The sequence below is a fragment of the Falco cherrug genome, chromosome Z (genome assembly GCF_023634085.1).
Source record: "Falco cherrug isolate bFalChe1 chromosome Z, bFalChe1.pri, whole genome shotgun sequence".
Classification (NCBI taxonomy): Eukaryota; Metazoa; Chordata; class Aves; order Falconiformes; family Falconidae; genus Falco; species Falco cherrug.
Window position 1 is genome coordinate 45,691,970 of NC_073720.1, and position 21,383 is coordinate 45,713,352.

General features: G+C 40.0%; 1 protein-coding gene across 4 annotated transcripts; it reads right to left on the reverse strand.

Annotated features, from left to right (window-relative positions):
- Positions 1-22: 22 nt before the first annotated feature.
- Positions 23-21,138, reverse strand: SLC35D2 (solute carrier family 35 member D2). 4 transcript variants are annotated; one of them, XM_055699118.1, is made up of 12 exons: positions 20,863-21,137; positions 18,376-18,409; positions 16,756-16,842; positions 13,892-13,959; positions 11,656-11,727; positions 9,653-9,721; positions 8,485-8,587; positions 7,045-7,137; positions 4,580-4,647; positions 3,745-3,823; positions 1,831-1,913; positions 23-1,210 (listed from the first exon to the last, which is right to left on the reverse strand). In XM_055699118.1, exons 1-12 carry the CDS (start codon positions 21,000-21,002, stop codon positions 1,108-1,110), a joined length of 999 nt encoding a protein of 332 aa, XP_055555093.1. In that variant the 5' UTR covers positions 21,003-21,137; the 3' UTR covers positions 23-1,107. The 4 variants fall into 4 exon arrangements, with proteins under 4 accessions (XP_055555093.1, XP_055555094.1, XP_055555096.1 ...); XM_055699119.1 differs by lacking the exon at positions 11,656-11,727 and having other exon boundaries at positions 20,863-21,138; XM_055699121.1 differs by lacking the exon at positions 18,376-18,409 and having other exon boundaries at positions 20,863-21,000.
- Between the last annotated feature and the right edge of the window lie 245 nt (positions 21,139-21,383).

Sequence of the window (21,383 nt, forward strand, 5' to 3'; positions counted from 1 at the left end):
CAAAGATCCTCAGAGACACAGGTAAGCATTATCAACTATATTTTCAGACAAAGAAATAAAGATACAGAGCAGTGCCATTATTGTCCCAGATGATAACCCAGACCACCAAATTCTAGGCTTTTTTTTTTAACCACTGGACCAGCCTTGCCCAGTGTAGCAACCCACTGAATTTGTTGATTCCTTGATCTGAATTTTAAGCATAAACTAGTACCAGATAAGCTTTCACTACATATGTAAGACAACATGACACTGAGCCTTTCTCCTCATTTAAACAGACGTTACTCTTTCATACATCAGTTTCCCCTTTTGTAGTTCGTACATAGTAGCATCACTTCTCTGCAGCATCAAGACAGTTACAGACAAAACATCAGAGGACTGTGATGTAAAAAGATGAATGTACCTAAACAAAAATAGATTTACCTTTGTTATCTCTCCTAATCACCTGTTCGGTACTGGCTCATACACAAGCAGAACACCATGATGTTATTTAGGATGAGGAAAAAAGGGAGAGAGAATGTCTATGCAATGTACTCTGAACAGACTAGGTGATATCCTGAATTCTTTAGTCAACACTTACACAGGGAACAATCTGAGGGTACATCTCCTCTTTGCCCTATACATTCTACATCACTTATACAAGAGCAAATGCATATGTGAAATCATTCTGAATCACTAGCATCTTCCACCTTTTCACTGGTATCAAAGATTGCACATGGCATAAGGCAATGGTGAATCAAGCCTCATGATCTTTACAGGGAGTTTTGCCTCAGAGAGTACCAGCAGACACTGAAACAGAACTCACAGATCTTGTTAAGTACAAATAGCACCAAAGTACAGGTAAATGAAGAATTTTACAATTTGAGATTTGTTCATGGCATTCCTTCCTATAAATCAGCTTGTGGTGTAAAAAAAAGCTAAAATTAAACTTGTCCACATGTAAAAAACATGGTGTGCAAGAATATTTCTGAACCAATGAACTGTGTGCATATCTGTGGCAATTGAGGTAGATTTTTCTTCTTGTTCCAAATATTTTCCAGCATATACTTATTTAAGTCCTCAGTGATGCTAAACTTGTATCTTCAGTCTCCTTCAAGGCAGGCATTTTGGTTAACTCTTTGCCTCAGGAAGTGCATTCTCTTCATCCCCAGGTTGCATAGGCTTGCTGTTTCCTCTTAAGGTTAAAAACGAGTATCTCAGTCCTCCTGCCATACTGAAGAAAAGAGAATAAGCAGAGGTGTCAGAGATACCTGATGCTGTATACACCTTTTTATAGGTATGTACCTTCCCTTCCAAAGGTTTACAGAATACCAGATAGCATAAACTAGGAGTGCCTCAGAGCCATGCACGCTTTCTGAGAAACTAGCCCTGAGCAGACAAAGATAAATTACCAGTTGCTCCAACAGATTCATACAAACAGATGTAACAGTTCACCCAAGCACAAAAAGTAACAACTCACAAGCTATAACTCATATTCAATAGGCACAACTCATTCAGTGTTCTCACTTCCCACACCACTTGGCTTTTACTTGGAAGCCTCACAGCTCCAAACTGCTGCTTATAAAAAAAGAATGAACTCAATCCCACATAGTAAAACTGCAGGCATGTTTCCATAGTTAAGATCCTACCACAGTAAGATTAAATACTTGAAAACAGACATGAAAAGATATAACTAATTGTAATGAACTTTACAACCTGAGGCAATGCCTCCTCAGGCCAGTAAGTTTCAAAACTGCATCACTCAAATGGGCCAAAACAAACAAAACAAAACTGTATCTCATGGAGAACTTTTTAACAAGTTTAACAAATAGAGGCTATTGAAGTTCCACTCACCAAATATTTAGTCCTATAAAGTTTAACACGGAGAATATGTAATCTCCACCAATCAACATTCCAATGTAAGCAACGGATATATTCTGAAAAGGAAACAAAAGCCATGCATTTATTGAACTCAGTTTTCATCTCCAAGAATATAAATTATATAAATTAATTTACTTTTCTAGGGAAATAGCTACTCTCTTGTTGGCTACTCTAAATTGGCATTTAAATTAGTTTAATGGGATGTCAACCTTATGTGTAATGTAACAGTCACATAAAATAACAACATCAGTATGTTATCTAAATGCATGCAAAGCACTGAGAGTGACTTTCTGAGGACTAAAAAGAAAATAAAGAAAATCAGCTATTTGATATTAGGCAAAATGAAGCTACGGCCACCTTCTGAAAATGTACTTCCTTTTAATTTTTGGAAGGCTCCTTTCAAATCCCATTTCTTTAAAGCAGGTTTTGGGTTCTCAAGCATAAGAAAGTATGCTTTAAAGTTACAATAAAAGCTCTTTTTTATTGCTTTAAAAGGGTTACCTCTTTACTTTGCCAGCTAAACATGCACTGAAAGCACTTGGCTCAAGTTCAAGGCAGGCACAGTTTAAAGATTCTACCTCTCACCCTGCCCCCATCAAGTTTTGGGAAAATTGTCCCCTATAGACAGAAGGAAAGCTATAGAACTCTGTGATCATTTTACCAGCAGTTGATGGTTTCAAATGTTTTAGCAGCTAGCCTGAACAATGACATCATTTCTACCAGTTTCTACTGGTAACTACTGCATCATAAAGTGCTTCTCAACTTTAAAGCTGTTTGAAATGTCTCAAAGACTATTACTGCTTAGAAAATAGAAATAGTTTTGCTCTATCTTAATGGTTTGATACAGACATATAAAATTTATAAGAATGCTTTCAGGGCCACAGAATGAAAACTACTACGCTAATCTTGCCAGCTTTCAAAAAAAACCCCAACTGTAGGAAGAGAAGTACCACCTTCCTTTTGCAGATTTTGCTGTGCTGGAGGTATTGTTTTCCTTAGTCACCCATGCAAGAGAGCACCTTGAGGATTGTTATTCCTGGCCTAAGCTAGTTTGGATTCTGATAGTTGTTTGGCCCACAACTGCACAAGTTTTATCTTTTACTACAACTCTTCTTACAGCTTACAGCTCCATGCTTCTCTCCAAACTGGCTTACAAAAAGTTACTTGGGCAGTCAGTGATATTCCCAACTCAGACATGCTGGCCTCATCAAGACAAAGGAAGTTGTACTGATTTTAAATTAAACTGGGTTAGAGAAAACAGACTGTAAGGACATCAAGTCCAGTTTTTAAGACATGCATATTTTGGTGTTGATCAAACAGACCAGAATTTACAAAAACCAAAATGAAATAGTCCATTCAGCTAGAATAAAAGTTGTCACAGAGGCTGAAGCAGTTGACCATAGAGCAATACACTCTTTAAGACAGCTTAGGCATTACTCTGTATCTATGAATGCCCTATGTATTTGCAAAGACATGAGTTCAGCCCAGAGTGAAAGTAGGTTAGTCTGTTTCAGTTTGCAATGGATTTACACCAGCCCACCTTGACTAACTTACAGTAAACTAGTAAAGAACAGAAGCAGGTGACAGTACCTGATGCAATGTGGTTAAACATACATCTTTTAATCAAAGTGGTTCAAGTTTCTCTTGTAGGAAAAAACCCCAACCCTCAATACTCACATGGCTTTCTAACTTACACCTGAGCTTCAATGGAAGAGAACAAACCACACATCACTTTGTGGTGTGACCTTGTTTGGCACAAGCAGTGTCCCAGTATTAGCCCTCATTTTGAGTTTCCAGCTCAAAGCATAATCAGGGTCACTGCAGAGTCAGTGCTTTTCCCTGTCTACTTGAGCATTCTCATCTCCCTCTTCTGCCTCCATAACTCACCTTGATGGCACCAACCACTGTCGTTGTGAGTGCAGAATTGTAATGACTGCATAGGACAGTAGAATACATCAAGAGAAACCTAAATAAAGGAGAAAATTATATAACTTCCTCTCAGGGAGCTCAGAAGTTTAGCAATGCTTTGAAATGTTCAACATTTTCTGGATCAGTATTTTGCTGGCATCTTTGATCCCACCTGTTCTAAACCCTAAAAAAAAAAGATTCTGTGATCTGTATTTTAGGTTAATGACGTGCAGATACAGAGTACTCAAAATACATGTTAAAATGTGCTGCTTGAGCTCTAGCAGAGTCATCCCTATTCTCTGTGCTTCTTACACGTCAGTATTTGAAGTTACTTTCACCCCTTGTTTTGTGATGTGTAAAAGAGCAGAACAAGATCCAGCTAATTTTTCCATTCTTCCTTTGACTCTGCAATTTCAACAGGAACAAAGCATTACTTCATTACTTCTGAGTCTTCCATACTTTTCCAGGTACTCTAAAGAACAAACTCACTGAAACAGTTCCTGTACTGAAGGGCTTACATTCTATTAACTGCAAAGAAGTTAGGTAGTCAGAACAGCCAGCCAGCAGAGATACTCAGTACAGAAAGCAAAAAGATAAATGTCATGTTGACCACCGTACGTGAGATCAACAACACAGACAGTACTGAAACAGTTATTTACACTATTAGAAATAATTAACAGACAAGACAGAAGCTTGGGGGAACAATAAATTGTCTTTTAATTTTAACATAACTTATTAGTGTGTCTTATATCTGTGATTTGCAATTTGAAACACTGTCATTAAAATGTCTTACATGATTGTCATGTGTCCTTACCCCAACAAGCAGGAAAGAATAAATTGAAAGACAAATAAAAAATTTGTCCAGTGTTGGAAATGTGTCACCTATTAAAAAAAAAAAAAGGCCAGAATTACGTGCTATATAACCAACTGTACACACACATAAAATGTAATTAATATGAAAATGTGCAAAATCACACTATACATTTGATTCATGCTATAATTATGAAACATTATATTACGACTGGAAACAGTTCGATGCATTTAACTTCAGAGACAACAGGATGACAGCACAGATGATAACTAAACACATTCTTGTAATATGTATAGCATAGCAGTGCAGATATAAAACTACACACTGCAAGCAATGACTATAAATAAAATACAGATACCAATACTGTGATTAATATTATATAATAAATAGTATTGATATGAGACAGAGAGAAAAAGCAAATAATCTCCTTGAAATCTATTTCATACTATAGATTCATTCACTAACTGCTTTCCAGGTCCAAGCCTGCATTTTTGAGCTCAAAAGTAGATTAAATAAGCATTACTAAGGTCTCTCATCAATGACAGTCAATGAAAAAGCTAAAACATCACTTTGAAGTCTGCTCCTTAGTGACGAGCAGCAAACACACAGTGCCACACAACAGTCACTAAGAAACCTGTCACAGATTCTTCTCCATCTCTAGTAACTCCAGGATATGCCTCATATTAATCTGGTTAGTTTAAAGTCACCTGTATCAGCACAAAACACAGCAAAAGCTGAACACATCTGTGAGAAACAGGATAAAGGCTGTTAGTTCATGCTGAGCTGTGGCTAACTAAGCCTCCACCCCCTGAGGTAATATATTAGAGGGATCTCGGGCAGCTCTTCCCTGCTAGAATAGTGTTGGTGTTCAACAACAAACCACAAAGTATTACAGAGAGACATTCTGGGGCTTCCTTTCTCTTCCACTGCATTGCACTTTCCTGTCCTCCCAGCCAGCCAGCTGGTGAAGGAGAAGTGAACTGGGACACTCACAAACTGCAGTCACTACAAGACATGGTAGCTACATACCAGAGACATGGTAGCTACATACCAGAACCAGCAAGAGGAGCAGAAGCCATTATCACATAGACATGGTACTGATATTTTGACTGGCAAAAGATACATGCTGTGCATTGTCTAGATCAAGGCAAAAAGCACTGCTAGGGTAAAAGCAAGCCAACTTCTATGGCCTGAAAATCTACTAAATACAGGTGTTACCTATAATGATTTGTTGCTTTTCATCAGTATTTTTCCATTTACTCGCTTTTTTCTGTGATTTAATCTCTGGGCATCACATTGATGCTAGTTATCCATGTCATTTAATGGGACTTTCAATATCAAGTGACCAAGCCAATTCATATGCACAACAGGCACTGTGCTTTTCTCTGGTATTTATTTATACTCACCAGGTAATTAAGCATTAAATTGTTTGTGCCAAATCAACATGTGTACACAACACGCTATTTTTCCCAGGGAATAAACCTAGCAACAAGGTAAACTTCCCTGTTCAGACCTCCCAAAATGCCTCCAGCCCTGCCTGCTGGGAAAGTAGTTGAAACCTTACAGCCATACAAACTTGGCCCCCACTATGTCTGTCAAGAAGGGCATCAGCTGCATTTTTCTGAACTGGCACCAGGTCATGCTGAACTGATGTTACAAAAAGCGAATTCATATTCAAAGCAGATGTAAATCCATCATTTTCAGGAAATGACAATTTTTCCACTTAAAGCAGACTTCTAAGAACACAATGACAAAATCACGTGAGTTCAGGGCACAGTAACATACAACAGAGGACACTGGAATGATTTATGACACCCCCAAGCTCTGTAACAATTTTCAGTGGCAAAACTCAAAACGTTTCTAAAAAGGAATATGAGTGTCTAGACTCACTTTACTGGTAAGAAAAGGGCAACTCAGCAAGTCTATGATAGAGCCTGAAAAACACATATCTCCTGGTCTGATACTTTACGCACCAGGACACACTGCCTATGGTATTATACCGAGTTATGATTAGCTACGGAGTCATGCTGTCGTTCTGTAAGAATGTAAAATGTAAGTTACTAAGCTAGACTGAGACTAAACAGGAATCTGTTCTGTGCATCAGAATGAGAGAAAGACTGGAAATTGTCTGGTTTTGGTATTTGCAATCTCGTTTTAGAGCATGTGGCAAATCACACAGTGCAGCTGGATTCCCAACCAATTGCTCTGGCTGAGAGCTCCCAGTCATACATCAGTTCTTAAACAAAGGTTCATATAAAGGCTATCACACAAATTCAGCTTCTCCTTAGAGTGAATCATTAGAAGTTCTTACCTGTGAAGGGCAAGTCCAGGTCACGAGTTTCAAATACTAGCCACTAACATGGGTGTAGAATTACCTCTTCAAAAAACAAACCAACACACACACACACACACAGAAAAAATGAATAAAATTACATTATCAGTCTGAGATACGCAATATTGCTGCTTACCTGCTGAAAGTCTCCAGTAGAAAAGCTAATAATAACTGTTGGAACCACCATGAAGCAAGCATTATAGAAAAGGACACCGTATTTTCCCAACTCCTGTAAAAAATAAAACACAGTGCTTGGAACTACAAGCCATTTGGGAGCAAGATACTAAATATTACACCGGCAATCCTTCTGACATTGTTGTCAATGAGCAGACAAAACATAATACGTTTCAATTTAAAATACAAGCTTGCTGTCGCTGGATTCAGTGTTTAGTACTGAGCTGAGTTTCCACTTCAGTCACTTTGTCTGTAAGCTCAGCAGACTTATTACTACTCTGCTATACCTTGGACAGCTTCTACACAACAGCAGCTAGTCAGAAACTTCCCAAGGCACTGGTCCAGACTGCTTTGTGTTAGACTGCACATATGACTCTGCTAGACCAAGGGATTACCCATTCCATCTACGGCAAATCATCCACAAAAGCACAGGGCAGGGCGGCTCCCTGGGGTCAGCGTAACAGGAAAGTTAATGGAGTCTAACTCCTAAATGGAGCATCTATAATTACTGGTAACTGATGTAACTTCAAGCAACTTGAGGGATGCCGTATATCTTGTTGGTTAACTTGCTTGACACAAAGGCAGAAGATTAGGGGAATGAAAAAACAGCCTTCCCTTCCTCTAGATTCAGCCACACTACTTAGCAAATCTCTCCAGCTTATCTCTTGCTTTAAAATGAAACACGGTATTTTGCAGAAAACTGTGGAGCTGTTAAGTGCTGCTTATAATGCATTTCATGTGACTCCAAAGATATATATTTCCTCCGTACAGACTGTACCACAAAAGTTAGTGACAAAACCTCTATCTAGCATCTCCAGGACTGCTCTTTGCTATGACTTGGTACGTTTTCATGACACCGTATTTGAAGAACAGTCTGCTCAATGTTTACGTAAAGTGTAATGTATCAAGGTACTTCCTAATTCTTTGGCATACTGGGGTTTGGTGTACACTTGCATATCACTAGTTGTGGTTACTGACTCAAACTGGACTGGTCTCTGCTCACACCCACAAGTTTATTTTACATAAACCTCACTTTAACTGTGTTTCTAGTCAAAAACTCATCTTTCTTAGATATATGTATCAAGTGTACAGGTAAACAATTTGCTTTTGGTCTGGATTTATTTTATTTTATTAGGCAAAAGCAATGTTTTAAAGCCACTACAAACTCTGTTTAAAAGACCTGGGAGAAAATAAAATACACTGCTTATCCATGCTTGGCCTGAGATACTAGTAAGTTTTTCCCAGGCTGTTTTGTATTAAGGATGCACATATCCACAAAAATAGAAAGCAAATGAAAGAATTTATTAGTTCATAACTGTATGTTCATAAAGTCACATAATAAGAACCCGCTGTTAACCATATCATCATAAAGCTAAATTCAACCTCATCATCCCACAATTACCTTTGGATCAATTTTCTGCTTTGTGTAAACTCCATTTGCCGCTGTGAAGATATCATTTAGCAATACAAAGGTGTAGCCCTCCAGATTAAAAGACAGATCAGACCTGGGGAAGAATTATTATATTGTAAATAAGCAAAAAGCATAAAATGCACTGCATTACCTTGTTTACGTAGAGAAATATCATAGACAGATGAGGAAATGCAAATCGTGAGAACTCCAGCAAGTCACAGGTTTTGCTTTAAGCCTTCTTTGTAAGTCAAAGTACTTCACATTTCTCCAGTCACAGGACCATCACAAATGAGTCATTGGAGCGTTCCCAGTACTCAGTAAGGAAGTGGCAGGAAATGTTCAGTTTTCGTTCTGAGAAAGATTCCATCTGTCTCAATCCTGACAACCTGTCCAATTATTACTGAGTATACTAATCTATTTCTTTTAACAGAAAAAGTAACTAGGGAATAAAATCTGACTACTTGTTCTTTACAGTCAGACCAGACATACTGTCATCCTTTCTGTTTTGACTAGAGGTATGTTTTGACATACCTCATGGATATAGGGTAATTCATTTAATAGGACATGGCTCTATCCAAGTCACATCACATGGAAATTATTTACCTTTTTACCTAACAAAGCCAAGAAACAAAAAATAACATTACATTTCCACTTAAATAAAGGAATATTCAAACAGAAAGAAAAGAGAGGAGACTAGCATACAAGTGCTTTGTGAGCTTAATCTCCCTTCTCCCTTTTGAACTTGTACAAAGTGATGAAAAAATAGACACTGCCTAACTCAAAACAATATTTGACAACCAAAACATCACTCTTTCTATCCAGACCAAGAATGTGTTTTTATAAGATTATTAAAATACACTGACACTATGAAATAAAAGCAGCATTCCTCACACAGTTTTAACTTGCTTCATTTATGATCCTGCAAACATGGAAAACCTAGAGGGAAAAAAAGAAGCACCCATACTTCCAGCTGGAGTTAAATTTTTGCCTTTGTATTCCTGCACCTCCCCATGATGTCACTAGACAGATTTTCCAAATCAACTTAATCCAGAGTAACTGATCTCAACTTAGGTTTACTTGGCACTTAACAAGGAAAAAATCCTCCTGTTTTCCCTCCTCTCCTAACATGACTTCAACATGTAACAAACAAAAACCTTACCCAGCTGCTATGAAAGCCCCGAGAATGATGGCAAATACGCTGACTATAATACTCAGTGGGTATCGTTTCCTGTAGGCAAAAATTAGACAGTTCACATACTCATTATTTGAAGAGGAGATTAAATGGCTGTTTGCCTGAAAAGTTCCAAAGTAATTAGTAATCACAGAACATTTAACAGGAGGGCACAGTCTTGATAATCTTACAGAAGCAATGTGATCGATCGCATGCCACGCTGTCAGACTTTGGCCTGGAGAACAGAGATTGAAAAAGCATTGTGAGCATTCTACTACTAGATAATTCTGAAAGTGAAGGTTAAAGGCTTAAAGTAATAGCACTGGAACAAACTGTAATTTACTGTGTATTGCTATTCATAATTTACATATTTCAGTGTCTTCCAGTAATCCAATAAAGGAAAATCACTACACATCTCTCATGCAATTTTTCATCTCACTTTTCTTGGGTAAGATGCTGTACAGCACACTATCTGCACTATCTGAGCTATTTTTTAAATAGACACTTATTTTGCAGTCGAACTAAAACCTTGTACTTGAAGGGGAAAGCATGGAAGCTTATGATAATTCTTTACTACATCCACATCAGCACTGCCACAGAGCAGGGAAAAGGGTAGTGTAAAACTATTCTGCTTCTTATAACTGTATTACATTATTTATAAATGTCTTAAGTGCTTCTTTTTGCACCATACTTACAATGTCCCCTACTCATTCTCTCAGGCTAGGCCCCAGCTCTATGCTGGCCTGTAAGAAACGATCCATTAGGGGAAAAAAAAAAAAAAAAAAAGTACAATGCTCTTGGAGAAATCCTGTGTGTCAAAGAAGCACAGCTGTGGACCACTGTCCCAACAACAAAGCTGTATGCAGTCTTTAGATATATTAGGCTTTGATCATATGGACTTCCTACAGTAATAGCCCAAACTTTGACTGCTTTTCAAATCCTGAGGTAAGCCAGCATAGACTCTCTGGAGTCCTTTCATCGTCAGCCCTGAGGAAATACTGCAGCAGTCTGTAAGAATACAGCATTCTGCTCTTCAGCTTCCCTTAGCTGAAGATGCTGCTTGCACTTACAACACCACATTACTGTAGTCCAGCTGAGAACTGATAACGGCCTCACTGACTCACATTTTCCTCACTTGCAGGAGTCCTCAGGCCAACAGGAGAAGACAGCAAGTTCTCCTTTCCCTGTGTGAACCTACAACTGGAAAAGAATCCCAGAGCATCTCCAAATATGTATCACATAGATCAACTGCTGCTTCAGCCAAAAGGAGATGACAGTCTTCTTGGGGGCTTTTTGAAAAGCTTTTCCCCTGGCAGTCACTCAATGTTGCCTAGGTTCAGCTTCAGCAGACTGCTTTTCCCCTTGTGACTTCACCTTAACCAAGCACAAGCCATTCAGATAGGACTATGGTGGTGACAAAGTATGATACATTTATATTCCTGTTCTTCCAAGTCAGTTTAACTGAAACTAGTGCAATTCTTAACTTCTCATTAAAAATAATGGTGGTACCTATAATTAAGGAGTTTCTTATCTAACAGCATGTGATTAGGTGTTTTGCTTCATTAAACTGGTATGTTTTTAGACTTGGGCCAGAAAGCTACTCTACATAAGCAGACTGCTGTACTATCATCACTGTTTTGTGACATAAGGATCTGTCTGAAGGACAGCTTAGGGGCCTTCAAGACAAGACACAAACCATAACTGCTGGAAGTGCCTGAACTGTGCTCTGCTTACCTGATCCTTGTGCAACAGTTAAGAGAATGAGCTCTGTAAATGAAAACAAGCTGAAAATTTTTTCCTGTACTCACTAAAATACGTGCATCTATGTCTTCAAAAAAAGTTGCATAAACCCACTTTCTTTGCTTTTCTCTACTTGTCAGTAAAAATCACTCATTCAATATTCTGACGAGATGCCACAAGTAATCCATTTGATACGATCTAAAATAAAGGTATCTTAAATGAAAAAAAAAAAAACACAAAAAAAGGATCACCCAAGTATGATGATTTCCAGCAGTAAAGTAAGTGGAATGGTAAACTTCCTGAGCACTGTAAACATCGGCAAACTGTCAAAAAAAAAAATAAATCCAAACATTGCATCAGATTAACAGCGTTTTTATGTTCTAATTCTTATCTAATTTTCTAACCAGATGATGAAACCATTAGTCCAGCAACAAGCAACCCAAACAAATTCCCAGCCACTTGGCATATAAAATAAAATGTCAATCTGACACTAGAGGCAGGTTAGATAACCAAATCATTGAAAAATAACAAGATTTGCCAGTTTGTGCAACAATGCAACTGGCTACTTTCTAAAAGGTCCCTCTGCATCAGTGAAATGGAATATAAAAGCCGTTTTCTACCTAGCATAGCCCCTATGAAATAATTCTTACTGTAGAATTCATGGGCCGAGTAAGTAAAAATTATTTCTATTGTAAACCCGGTTATACAGGGTATGGGTTCAGTACATGCATTATATGAATTTAGTACATTGAGTTGTAATGTAATGGGGTAATTATATTAATGCAAAGTAATACATGGGGGGGGGAGGACATGCAATAAACCTGTCTCCAAAAACATATAACAAAAATAAAATACAAAGCAAAGCAAACATGCTTAATAAACAAGCTGTACTTTAAAAAAAGTAGAATAAATCCACAAGAAAAAATCAGAGCAAGTACAAGAAATTTGAAAGGTGGGATCAGCTTCAACTACAAAGAAACAGCTACTTTTGAACAACATATAGTTGGTCTACAAAAATTAATGCAGTTGGAAACACTTTTAATTAATTTGAGAAAACACCTGCATCTCACACTTTGTAAATCTGACAGCATGACCATGTGAATCATCTGTTTCAGATAAGTATTAGCAACTGCATTAATAAATTATATAAATCCTGTAAGAGTTTAATCACTTTAAAACAAACACTCTGAAGTTATGCATAGGACCATCTACACCTCAGACACAACCCAAACAAGGTGGAAAATTCCGTAATGAAACAAATGTCACATAATGTAACAAAACACAATCTAACAAAACATTAATGGTAGAAACACTGCAGTCATTCTTACTTTTCTGTTATAAAAAAAATTTATTAATAGTAAACCTAGATGAGATATGTATATGTCAGCCATAGCAGGAGGAGATGGTGCACTTACGTTTAAAATAACCTATTAAACTTTTTATGGTAAAATTACAGTTAGGGAAATGGGAAAGAAGAATCCATGATTCAGACTTTCACAGGATTGAAACTATGTCCATATTCACAATGGCTGAAGTGCTACTAAGGACAGTACTGCCAAAGTCCTTATGTCTGCCTGAGCAGTCACTGCAGTGCGGCAACTTCTGAATGCATATAACAAAGAGTTGCAGAATCAGGCATCTAATGCTGTTAGTCAGAGAAAATTAATTCTGTAAACAAAAATAAATGTAAATGCATTTAAAGTAATACATTTCCTCTCCCAGCATCTATTTCAAAATGCTGAAAACCTGAAAAATTCTCCATTTTGATTTAGATTACTACCAAATCCTCAGGAGCCTGTAATAACATACAAGAAACCAACGCAATGGGTGTGCTGTATTCTGCAGTCTTGGTGCAGCCATCACGCTTCTGCACTCCTCTTCCACAGAAAATCTGGTCATTCAATCCGTTACAGCAGGTCCTCTATGTAACTTACACCTTTTTAGCACTAGCATGGAAGCAACTGTCATGGATCTATGCTTACAGGCATATGGAAGCTAGCAAGCCCTTCAGCAGTCTCCCCACAACCTGCTTTTGCTGCTCAGCAGGGCTAGGCCACTGTCACTACCCCACTACACAGTAGTTTTTTCCACCTCTTGGTGATGCCTAAAATAACCTGCACCGACATCATGGTACAAATTTTTCCCTTGCTCTTCCTCCTTCAAAAATGTCTTACAGCTTTCAGACTCTCTGGTTAGGCTACCTAGGACAAGTTGGATGCTTGGGTGTGAGGGGAAAGTGAAAGCACCTTCATTATCACACAGTTTCTATCAGTACAGGCCTGGCTAAGCCTACCTTAAAAGAAGCAGACAGCTTGTAAACAGATCAAATGTTTGTGTAAGAATTTTGTAACAGTGTCAGGGGCCTAGAGAGACAGACAGACACATTTAATCCCCTATGCAATGCTCTTCTTCAGTGTTTATTTTTTACCCCCACAAAGTAAAAGGGTAAAATCCAAACAGTCTACTTATAAATTCCATTTACTATACCTGAGTTTGCTGGTACTTGATAATCCACTTATGTGGTTTCCAACATAAATCAGAGGCAGAGGAAACAACTGTGATAAAATTAAAAGCACAACTCAGATTATTATACTTTGAAACACTGTTGAAACACTTGATAGAATTTGAGAACTGTAATATCAGATGTACTTTCAGGAAGAAAGAATTCTTTTTTTAAGGAAAAAAATGTAACTGGGCCGCAAACTGATCTGCAGCTCTCATTCATGTGACCATTCACCACACTTTCACTATTTCATTAAAGGCTTGAAATCTACCTCTAAGGAGACTCAGGCTCCATTTAGAGTAAATGTCAATTAGTTTTATTTCAGTGACTACAATCCTCAGATTAATACCCATTCTAACATTTGGATATTAGCTATAAAAGTAGTATTAATAACAGTAGCTGAATAAGCAAGAGAACAGGTGGAATAAAAGAATGAATAAACTGTTAAGTATGCTGTGCTTCTCTAGGTACTCCAATACATTAGAGTATGCCTCGAAGAGACACTGTTTCGGATCTGCCTGACAAATTACACTATGCAAGATACTAGAAAGGAAAGGTAAGTATTTAGGTGTAAATGAAACTTTACCTTTTCCAGCTTCTACCATAATGAAACTGACTCGCACAGAAACACAAGGGCCCTAACACAATACAAAGAAAAAACAACAGAACTTCAGAGCCTTCAGAAAAGGTACAAGTCATCCCTACAACATATTCATCTGCAGCTCAAAGCTGTTAAACCTCCACCACAGAAAAGCTGCAGAAGATTGAAACCAATCAAAGTAATCAATGGAGACAGAGGTGGTGTGTACATCTAGTCCCATTCACCATCACTTCAGGAGAGCTGAAATGGCAGAAAGACAAAACAGATCTTCTATCCTAATGTGTAATAGCTGCTGTAGTGCCTACACATGCTTCAGGAGTCACTCTTCGTTGGAGGCTATGTCCTCTTAAAGCATGGTGCACTGGAAAAGCATACAGAGAAGTGGACTGCATTTTACCTGTGTTAAAAATTCTGCATTCCTTTTACAGCAGAGAGAGAGGAAAAAGTGCAGTAAAATGTAATTAAAGTTAACTAGTTAACTTTTAAGTGAAAGTAACAGTAGCAGTAAACAGGACTATAAAGTAAACAGAAGTGTAAGTTAATAATATTCAGCCTGTCTATGTAAGTTCGCAAAAATTTTGTAATGCACTATCTCTTCCACAGATTTTCATTTAGAAAATTTTATTTCATTCACAGGGTGAAAAAAGAGCTAACATTATATTGTCTTTCTTCTGAATTTAGTCAATTGTAAAGCAAAAAATACAACATTCAGCACAACATCAAAGATCAGTGACACATTTACTTTAAAAGGGTCAAGAACTCCAAAGCTTCGTCATTAAAATATGCACTTTGCTACTTCAGAACTCTAGCTGAAAGCACTAAACATAAACCAGTCCAGAAGTGAAAAGCAATGATAAACTTAGTGTCAATGAAAGCAAAAGTTGTCAAAAGGATAAGAAGCTGGTCAAAGGGTGCTTTAAAACATAAAGAAATCAACAATGAGCAATCCAGCTGATTCACTGGGACTAGTCAAATCCAGCACTACAAGCAATACGCAAGTGCTGGATGCTGCAGTGCTGACTGCTCCCAGCATATCCAGGAAAGTCTTCCAAAGGATAGACATTATGATGACAAGGAAAATGGGTGCTGTATTTTTTTTTATGCCTTTGTACCAAAGTTACAGTGAAGGCCACAGCAGAAACGGAGCATAGTGGGCCTGGGGGAGGCGGAGGGAAAAAGCTTCGCCAGATCTCAACAAGTTGTTTACATGTGGAACTCTCAAAACTACCACTGGGAAGCCTTCTTTCATATTCTGGAATAGATTAGGATTTTTCCATTTCATGATCAATGCTATAGATATTCTTACGAGATTTTTTTACATACAGAAATGCCAATGATTTCAACATGCATTAAAAATAAACAGCATTCACCAATGGCTGGAGACATTCATAGTAAACCTCATACTGACAGTAAGACAAGATGCTGCAGGGAAGATGCTGGCCTGAACAGCTACGATATCTGAGCCCTGCAGCAAAGCTAACACTCTCTGTATCTGTGGAAAAACACTGACCAATACCCTGCAACAAGACATAAATACACAAGCTTACGCATCAAAGTAAAGCTCCAGCAACACTGCACATGGATGCAAAAATTTACAAGGGTCACTGATGTAGCCATTTCACATTCTAGTTCCCAATCTCAGATAAAAAAAGATCCTCCCATATGTTCTCTGTCCTGCCTCCTTAGACCAGACATACTCAAGGCCTGTACGTGCAGCTAGCCCCCACCCACAGTATTTTCAGTGGGCATTATTTTAGCCCCTCCTGTGGCACATAAATCTTACATTTGGAGTCAACTGTTGCTCAGGTTTTTGGTCTATCACATATTCTTCTTCTATTGTTTTATCACGTCCCATTCAAATTTTCAAGCAGCCCTTCCCCCTTCACGCTGTGATCAAAATTCTTAAACACAGCTCTCCCACTGATCCCACAGGGAGCTGTATAAATTCAGAAAAACACTTCAGGAATCTGAAAGAGTTCATCCAGCTGTATGAAGGTGCAGCACCTTTCCCCTGTACTGCATAACAGAATGGCACCAGATTTCTCTGCAAACAAAAGGCCAGAATATCGTAGTAAAATTTAAATGATCAAATCCAATATTATATGAAACAAAGACACAAATAATCACAGTCAACAAACAAACACAAACTTTTTTCTGTTCTTCTTTTATATCTCATCTCCAGAAGAAAGAATGCCACTATAAGAGGTAACATTTTCTTAGTAATATCAGGACCTATGTAATTCTTACCTTCACAGGTATACTTTTGTCAAAATCGGGGAAGTGAACAATCTTATTTAATTTTGACACATACAAGATAAGTATAGTGGCTGCCATCTAAACAAAAACAAAAAACAAGAAGTCATATAAGAGCAAAATTGTAATGTATGAATGAAAGAACTGCTTCAAAAACAAAAACTTTATACGTATTTGACAAATGCTAGGTATTATGTATTTCTTTCAAAGAACACAGCACGCAACTAACAAACTATAATAACTTTATTCTTATCCATTTTGCCAGCTGTTTATTTAAAAGTACAATATAGACATATGCTTTACTAGCTTGAGAAAATTAGTGGCACCCTGCGAAATAATACATGCTGAAAAGGAGCTGAGAAAATAAAACAGGAAACCATTCCAGAATAACCAGGTTATTTTCACTCACAGCGTTGTTTAGTCTGCAGAATGACTCCTACAGCTTTTTTGGTAATGTGAAATGGTGGTTGTGCCTTGATCAGCCTCAGTGTTGACAACATTGAAGAAGAAATAATAAAGATATGGACAGAATGAACGACACTACCTGCACAATCACACATCGTAGGAGTTAATGCTGGCTACAAGAAGGAGAAAAAATGCTGAAATTTTCCTTATTCAAAAATACAATAATTGACTATCTAGGGGATGGGGCGGAGTCATGTTCTGCAGATTAAAGCATTATACCATACTATATGTGCTTTATAAAGTGTTTGGGAAAATCCTGGAAGGATCAGTCAACAAAATATGAAAATACCGTTGAGTCTTAGGTGCTTTCTAGCCTTTGGCTTCCTCTGAAACATACATGGTTCCCTGCGCATTATGGATGTGTGAAACCGTCTCTCCTCTTCTCACACAAGCAAAGGCTTTACAAGACATTTTACTCTCTTCAGCGCCAAACAGCAGTGATGTCAGACTTGCAGTACCCTCTTTTCACATCTTCCTCACTACCCCTTAGTTTGTAAGGCTGGCAAAAGTAAATCCTCCCTTTTAAATATATTTGCCTAAACAACACTTGTTTCAAGGCTCCATCTTTCCCAGCCATCCCCCTGCAGAGTCACATGTTCTTTATGGACCATGTACACAAACATTTGAACTTTGGTTTCACTATGATGCCTACTAACAACAAAAAAAACATATTCCTGCTGTAGTATTTCAAATTGCCCACAGGAAAATAAGGCAAAAAAGAACCAAAATGGTGTGGTAGTCCTACTGGAAAACTGCTGGGAAAGGGGGGAGAGATTTAGGAAGAAATACACAGTTTGTCTGCAAATAAGGGCAGTATCTCTGCATATAACCAACAAATGCTCAAGGACTCTCACAGGATCTATTGCCAGAACAAATCTTGCTAGTTTGGAAGGCCAGGTCTCATAATCGCTGAACTCTATAAGAGAAATACACAACATTTCCAATCCTTTATGTGACTTTTCCCAGGAAATAGTTTTGACTTGAGCCAAAACTTCCTCAATCTCACTAAAACAGATTATTTTTCCCTACAGTGTATCTAAGAAGACAAGCAGTGCAGTATAACAGAGATTTGCACCCCTATCTCCATGCTAACATTAGTTTCACTTAAAAATAATGAGTACATTTAGTATGCTTTACTTGTGAACATACCTGTCCAATTCCTAGAAACATGGGTGATGGGAAGCTGAAAAGCATAAACAGACATTTAATACTGAGGAAAGGGAAAAGGAAAAAAAAATAGGGAAAAAAAGTTTAAATTTAGCACCAAATTCAACAACTGGACATGTGGATGATTGGCCTGTCTTTCAGAAGAGAACAGCTATGCTTATTGGAGTCCTAATACTTTATTTCTGCAGCAAAACACAAGCTGCATCCAAATAATATAGCATATATGCTGTTGATCAATTCTAAATTGCTACTTGTTTTGGGGATATTTGTGAGTGAAGGTAACACACCTGGAGAACTCAAACAACGCATAATTCTTTGAGTAGCCTCACATATAGACTATATCTCCTGAGATGGTATATAGTAAGTTAAACCTCTTGCACTTGTCCTAACTTGGAAGCTTATCTCCACAGCCCAAACACGCAATGTTTTTGTGAAAAGAAAGTACCTAGGTAAATGTTGTAGAAATGTCTATTTTCTGCTAAAACAGCCAAATTCCTACCATACCCCTTCAGTTACCTTTAACTAAAAGCATGGATACTTGAATGTTAAGAAAGCAGAAGCTTTAGCAGGACACCTGAAGAGCCTGAGTGTCTCCACTTTTTCCCCCCACTCCACATCAAGTTAAAACAAATAAAGGCGCGGCAGTAACTGCTAATTCTCTGTAAGCATATTGAAACTCAAGCTGTTTATGATGGATGATTGCTTCGTGCCATAACCAGCAGTGTCTGCAGCCTCTCTGCCCAAAAGGCTTAACATGTCAAGGAGGTCCCTGCACATGAAAGCACCTACTGCCTCCCCGGAGTCACCCAGCATTTTGCTGGACTGCACTGTCAGGGATTGCCACAAACAAACCTGCACCCAGGGAACTAAATAAACCCCATTTTACTGTCTGTGCCCACCTGCACTAACAAATGCCTATCAGGAGAGTCCACATTTTCAACAAGCTTTGTAATTTTACATTATTAAGGCTCCTTGAGTTTGTGGCTCTATCACACAAGCAACCAGGAACTACCATACTGCTACTCGGTGTGCTGAGAAATGTACGTCTCAAATGAGCACCACTGGGATGGGAACATAGTGTCAGCAAAAGAAAGAAACACTGAACTGCAGCAGGGTGGCCGTAAGGACACTGGAGTTGTAACACAGAGAAAGGGTTAGGAGCTGCCAGTAGCAACAGAGATTGCAGGAAACAGAGATATTTGGGGGTGTGGAAAGAGCCAAAAAAACAGGACTTCCATTTATGACATGACACCTACTGTTTTGCTTTGTTTTTACAGCTACATCATATAAATATGGAGACTTCACTCATCTATGTGACACAGATTTCACCAGACGTTTTTTACTTGCTGAGCCCTTAACATTCCAGCGATGCTGTAAGCTCTTTATACAAAATTTAGGCTTACTGATGGCCATGCTATCCTTGATTATCTTTCACGGATGTGCTAGATGTACACCAGGGACTTGGAGCTGCAGATTGTACAATAAAAAACACTATAAAACAAAATCTCAACTTGCCTCATCTGTCCTTTCTGGAGGATGTTATATACAGCTGCTATGTATTCAAATAGCACTGAATGTTAGAAAATAAGAGCAAGTTCTGCTTTTTAACTTTTTTCCTTTTGTTTTTTTTTCCCCTTTTCTGTTTCTAGTTCATTATGAGCTATATAACCTCATGATATATACATTATATCTCATATCATATATATGACAATATATGACCATATAAAATAATGAGCATAACCAGAGCAAAGCTTTTACGTAAAGAATATTAATCGTGACACCAAAGCTATATGATAACAGTTTCCTCTGGGACGCCCCATCAAGTCAAAGACATTGCTCTTCAGTGTTTTTAGGACTAAGAGGTTTTATGAGGTTTGCTTTTCATTTTTGGCAGCCTCAGAAAAGAAAGGCATTGGCAGGAAGGTAACAAGATTGCCTGGCACAAACACTTGGGGGAAACGTTGCCTTGTCGAAGGGTCTGATCGATCCGGTGCAACCAGCAAAACGCCTGCCTCGGCGCTGGGAGAAGCGAAGGGCGTTGGAGGGCAAGGCCGGCCTGCTTCAGAAATGCGCCTGCCAGGGACTGTGCCGGCGGGCGGGTGTCGCGGCAGCGGTACATACCGGGCGCACGCAGGCTCCGACACTGGAGAAATCGACCCGCGCCTCGGCACATCCCCCGACAGCCCCGGCACCGCAGCGCCGGTGCCCGTGCGCCAGCCGACGGCCCCGGGTCCCGAGCCGCACGCCCAGCCCGGGGTTATGCTGACGGGGAGGAAAACGCTGCCCCGACGGGCGGCGCGGTGCGAGGCGCTGCGGGCCGGTGCGGGGCCGCTCCGTTTCGGGAGCGAGGCGCGACCTGCTCTGGCCGGGAGGAGAGCGGTGCCGCCGCCGGGCCGCCCCGCAGCCGGGACAGGCCCCACCGCCCGCCCTGCCGCGGCCTGCGGCCCGACCCGCGCCGCCGGCCCTCACCTGTAGGCGCTGAGCAGGGCCTTGTTGACCAGCACGATGAGGAAGGAGCACGTCCCATAGAAGAGGGCTGAGAGCACCCTGGGCAGCGCCGGGGGCGCGGCGCCGCCCGCCACCTCACCCACGGCCGGCCGGGCGCTCATGACGGCGATGAGTGGCGGCGGCGAGCAGGACCCAGCCTGCGACGGCCGGGCCACCGCCCCTCCGGCCCGGCCCGGCCCGGCCCGGCCCGGCCCGGCCCGCCTCAGCCCGAGCGGCGGGGGCCGGCGGCGGCCGCGGGGCGCCCCCTGGCGGGGCGGGCGGCTGCGCGCAGCTCAGACGTGGGGGCGCTGCCCGCGGCGTCCCGCAGCCGCGCCTCGCCTGCCCGGCAGGGGGCTCTGCCGCCCGCCCCGCCCCCCAGCAGCCGCCGCGGGGCGACTCCGGCAGCGGCCGGCAGGGAGGGCGCGCGGGGTGAGGAGCCACCCGCCGCCCGCGGGAGCCGCCACGGCCGCGGTGCGCGCAGGCAGCCCCCGCCGCCAGCGGGC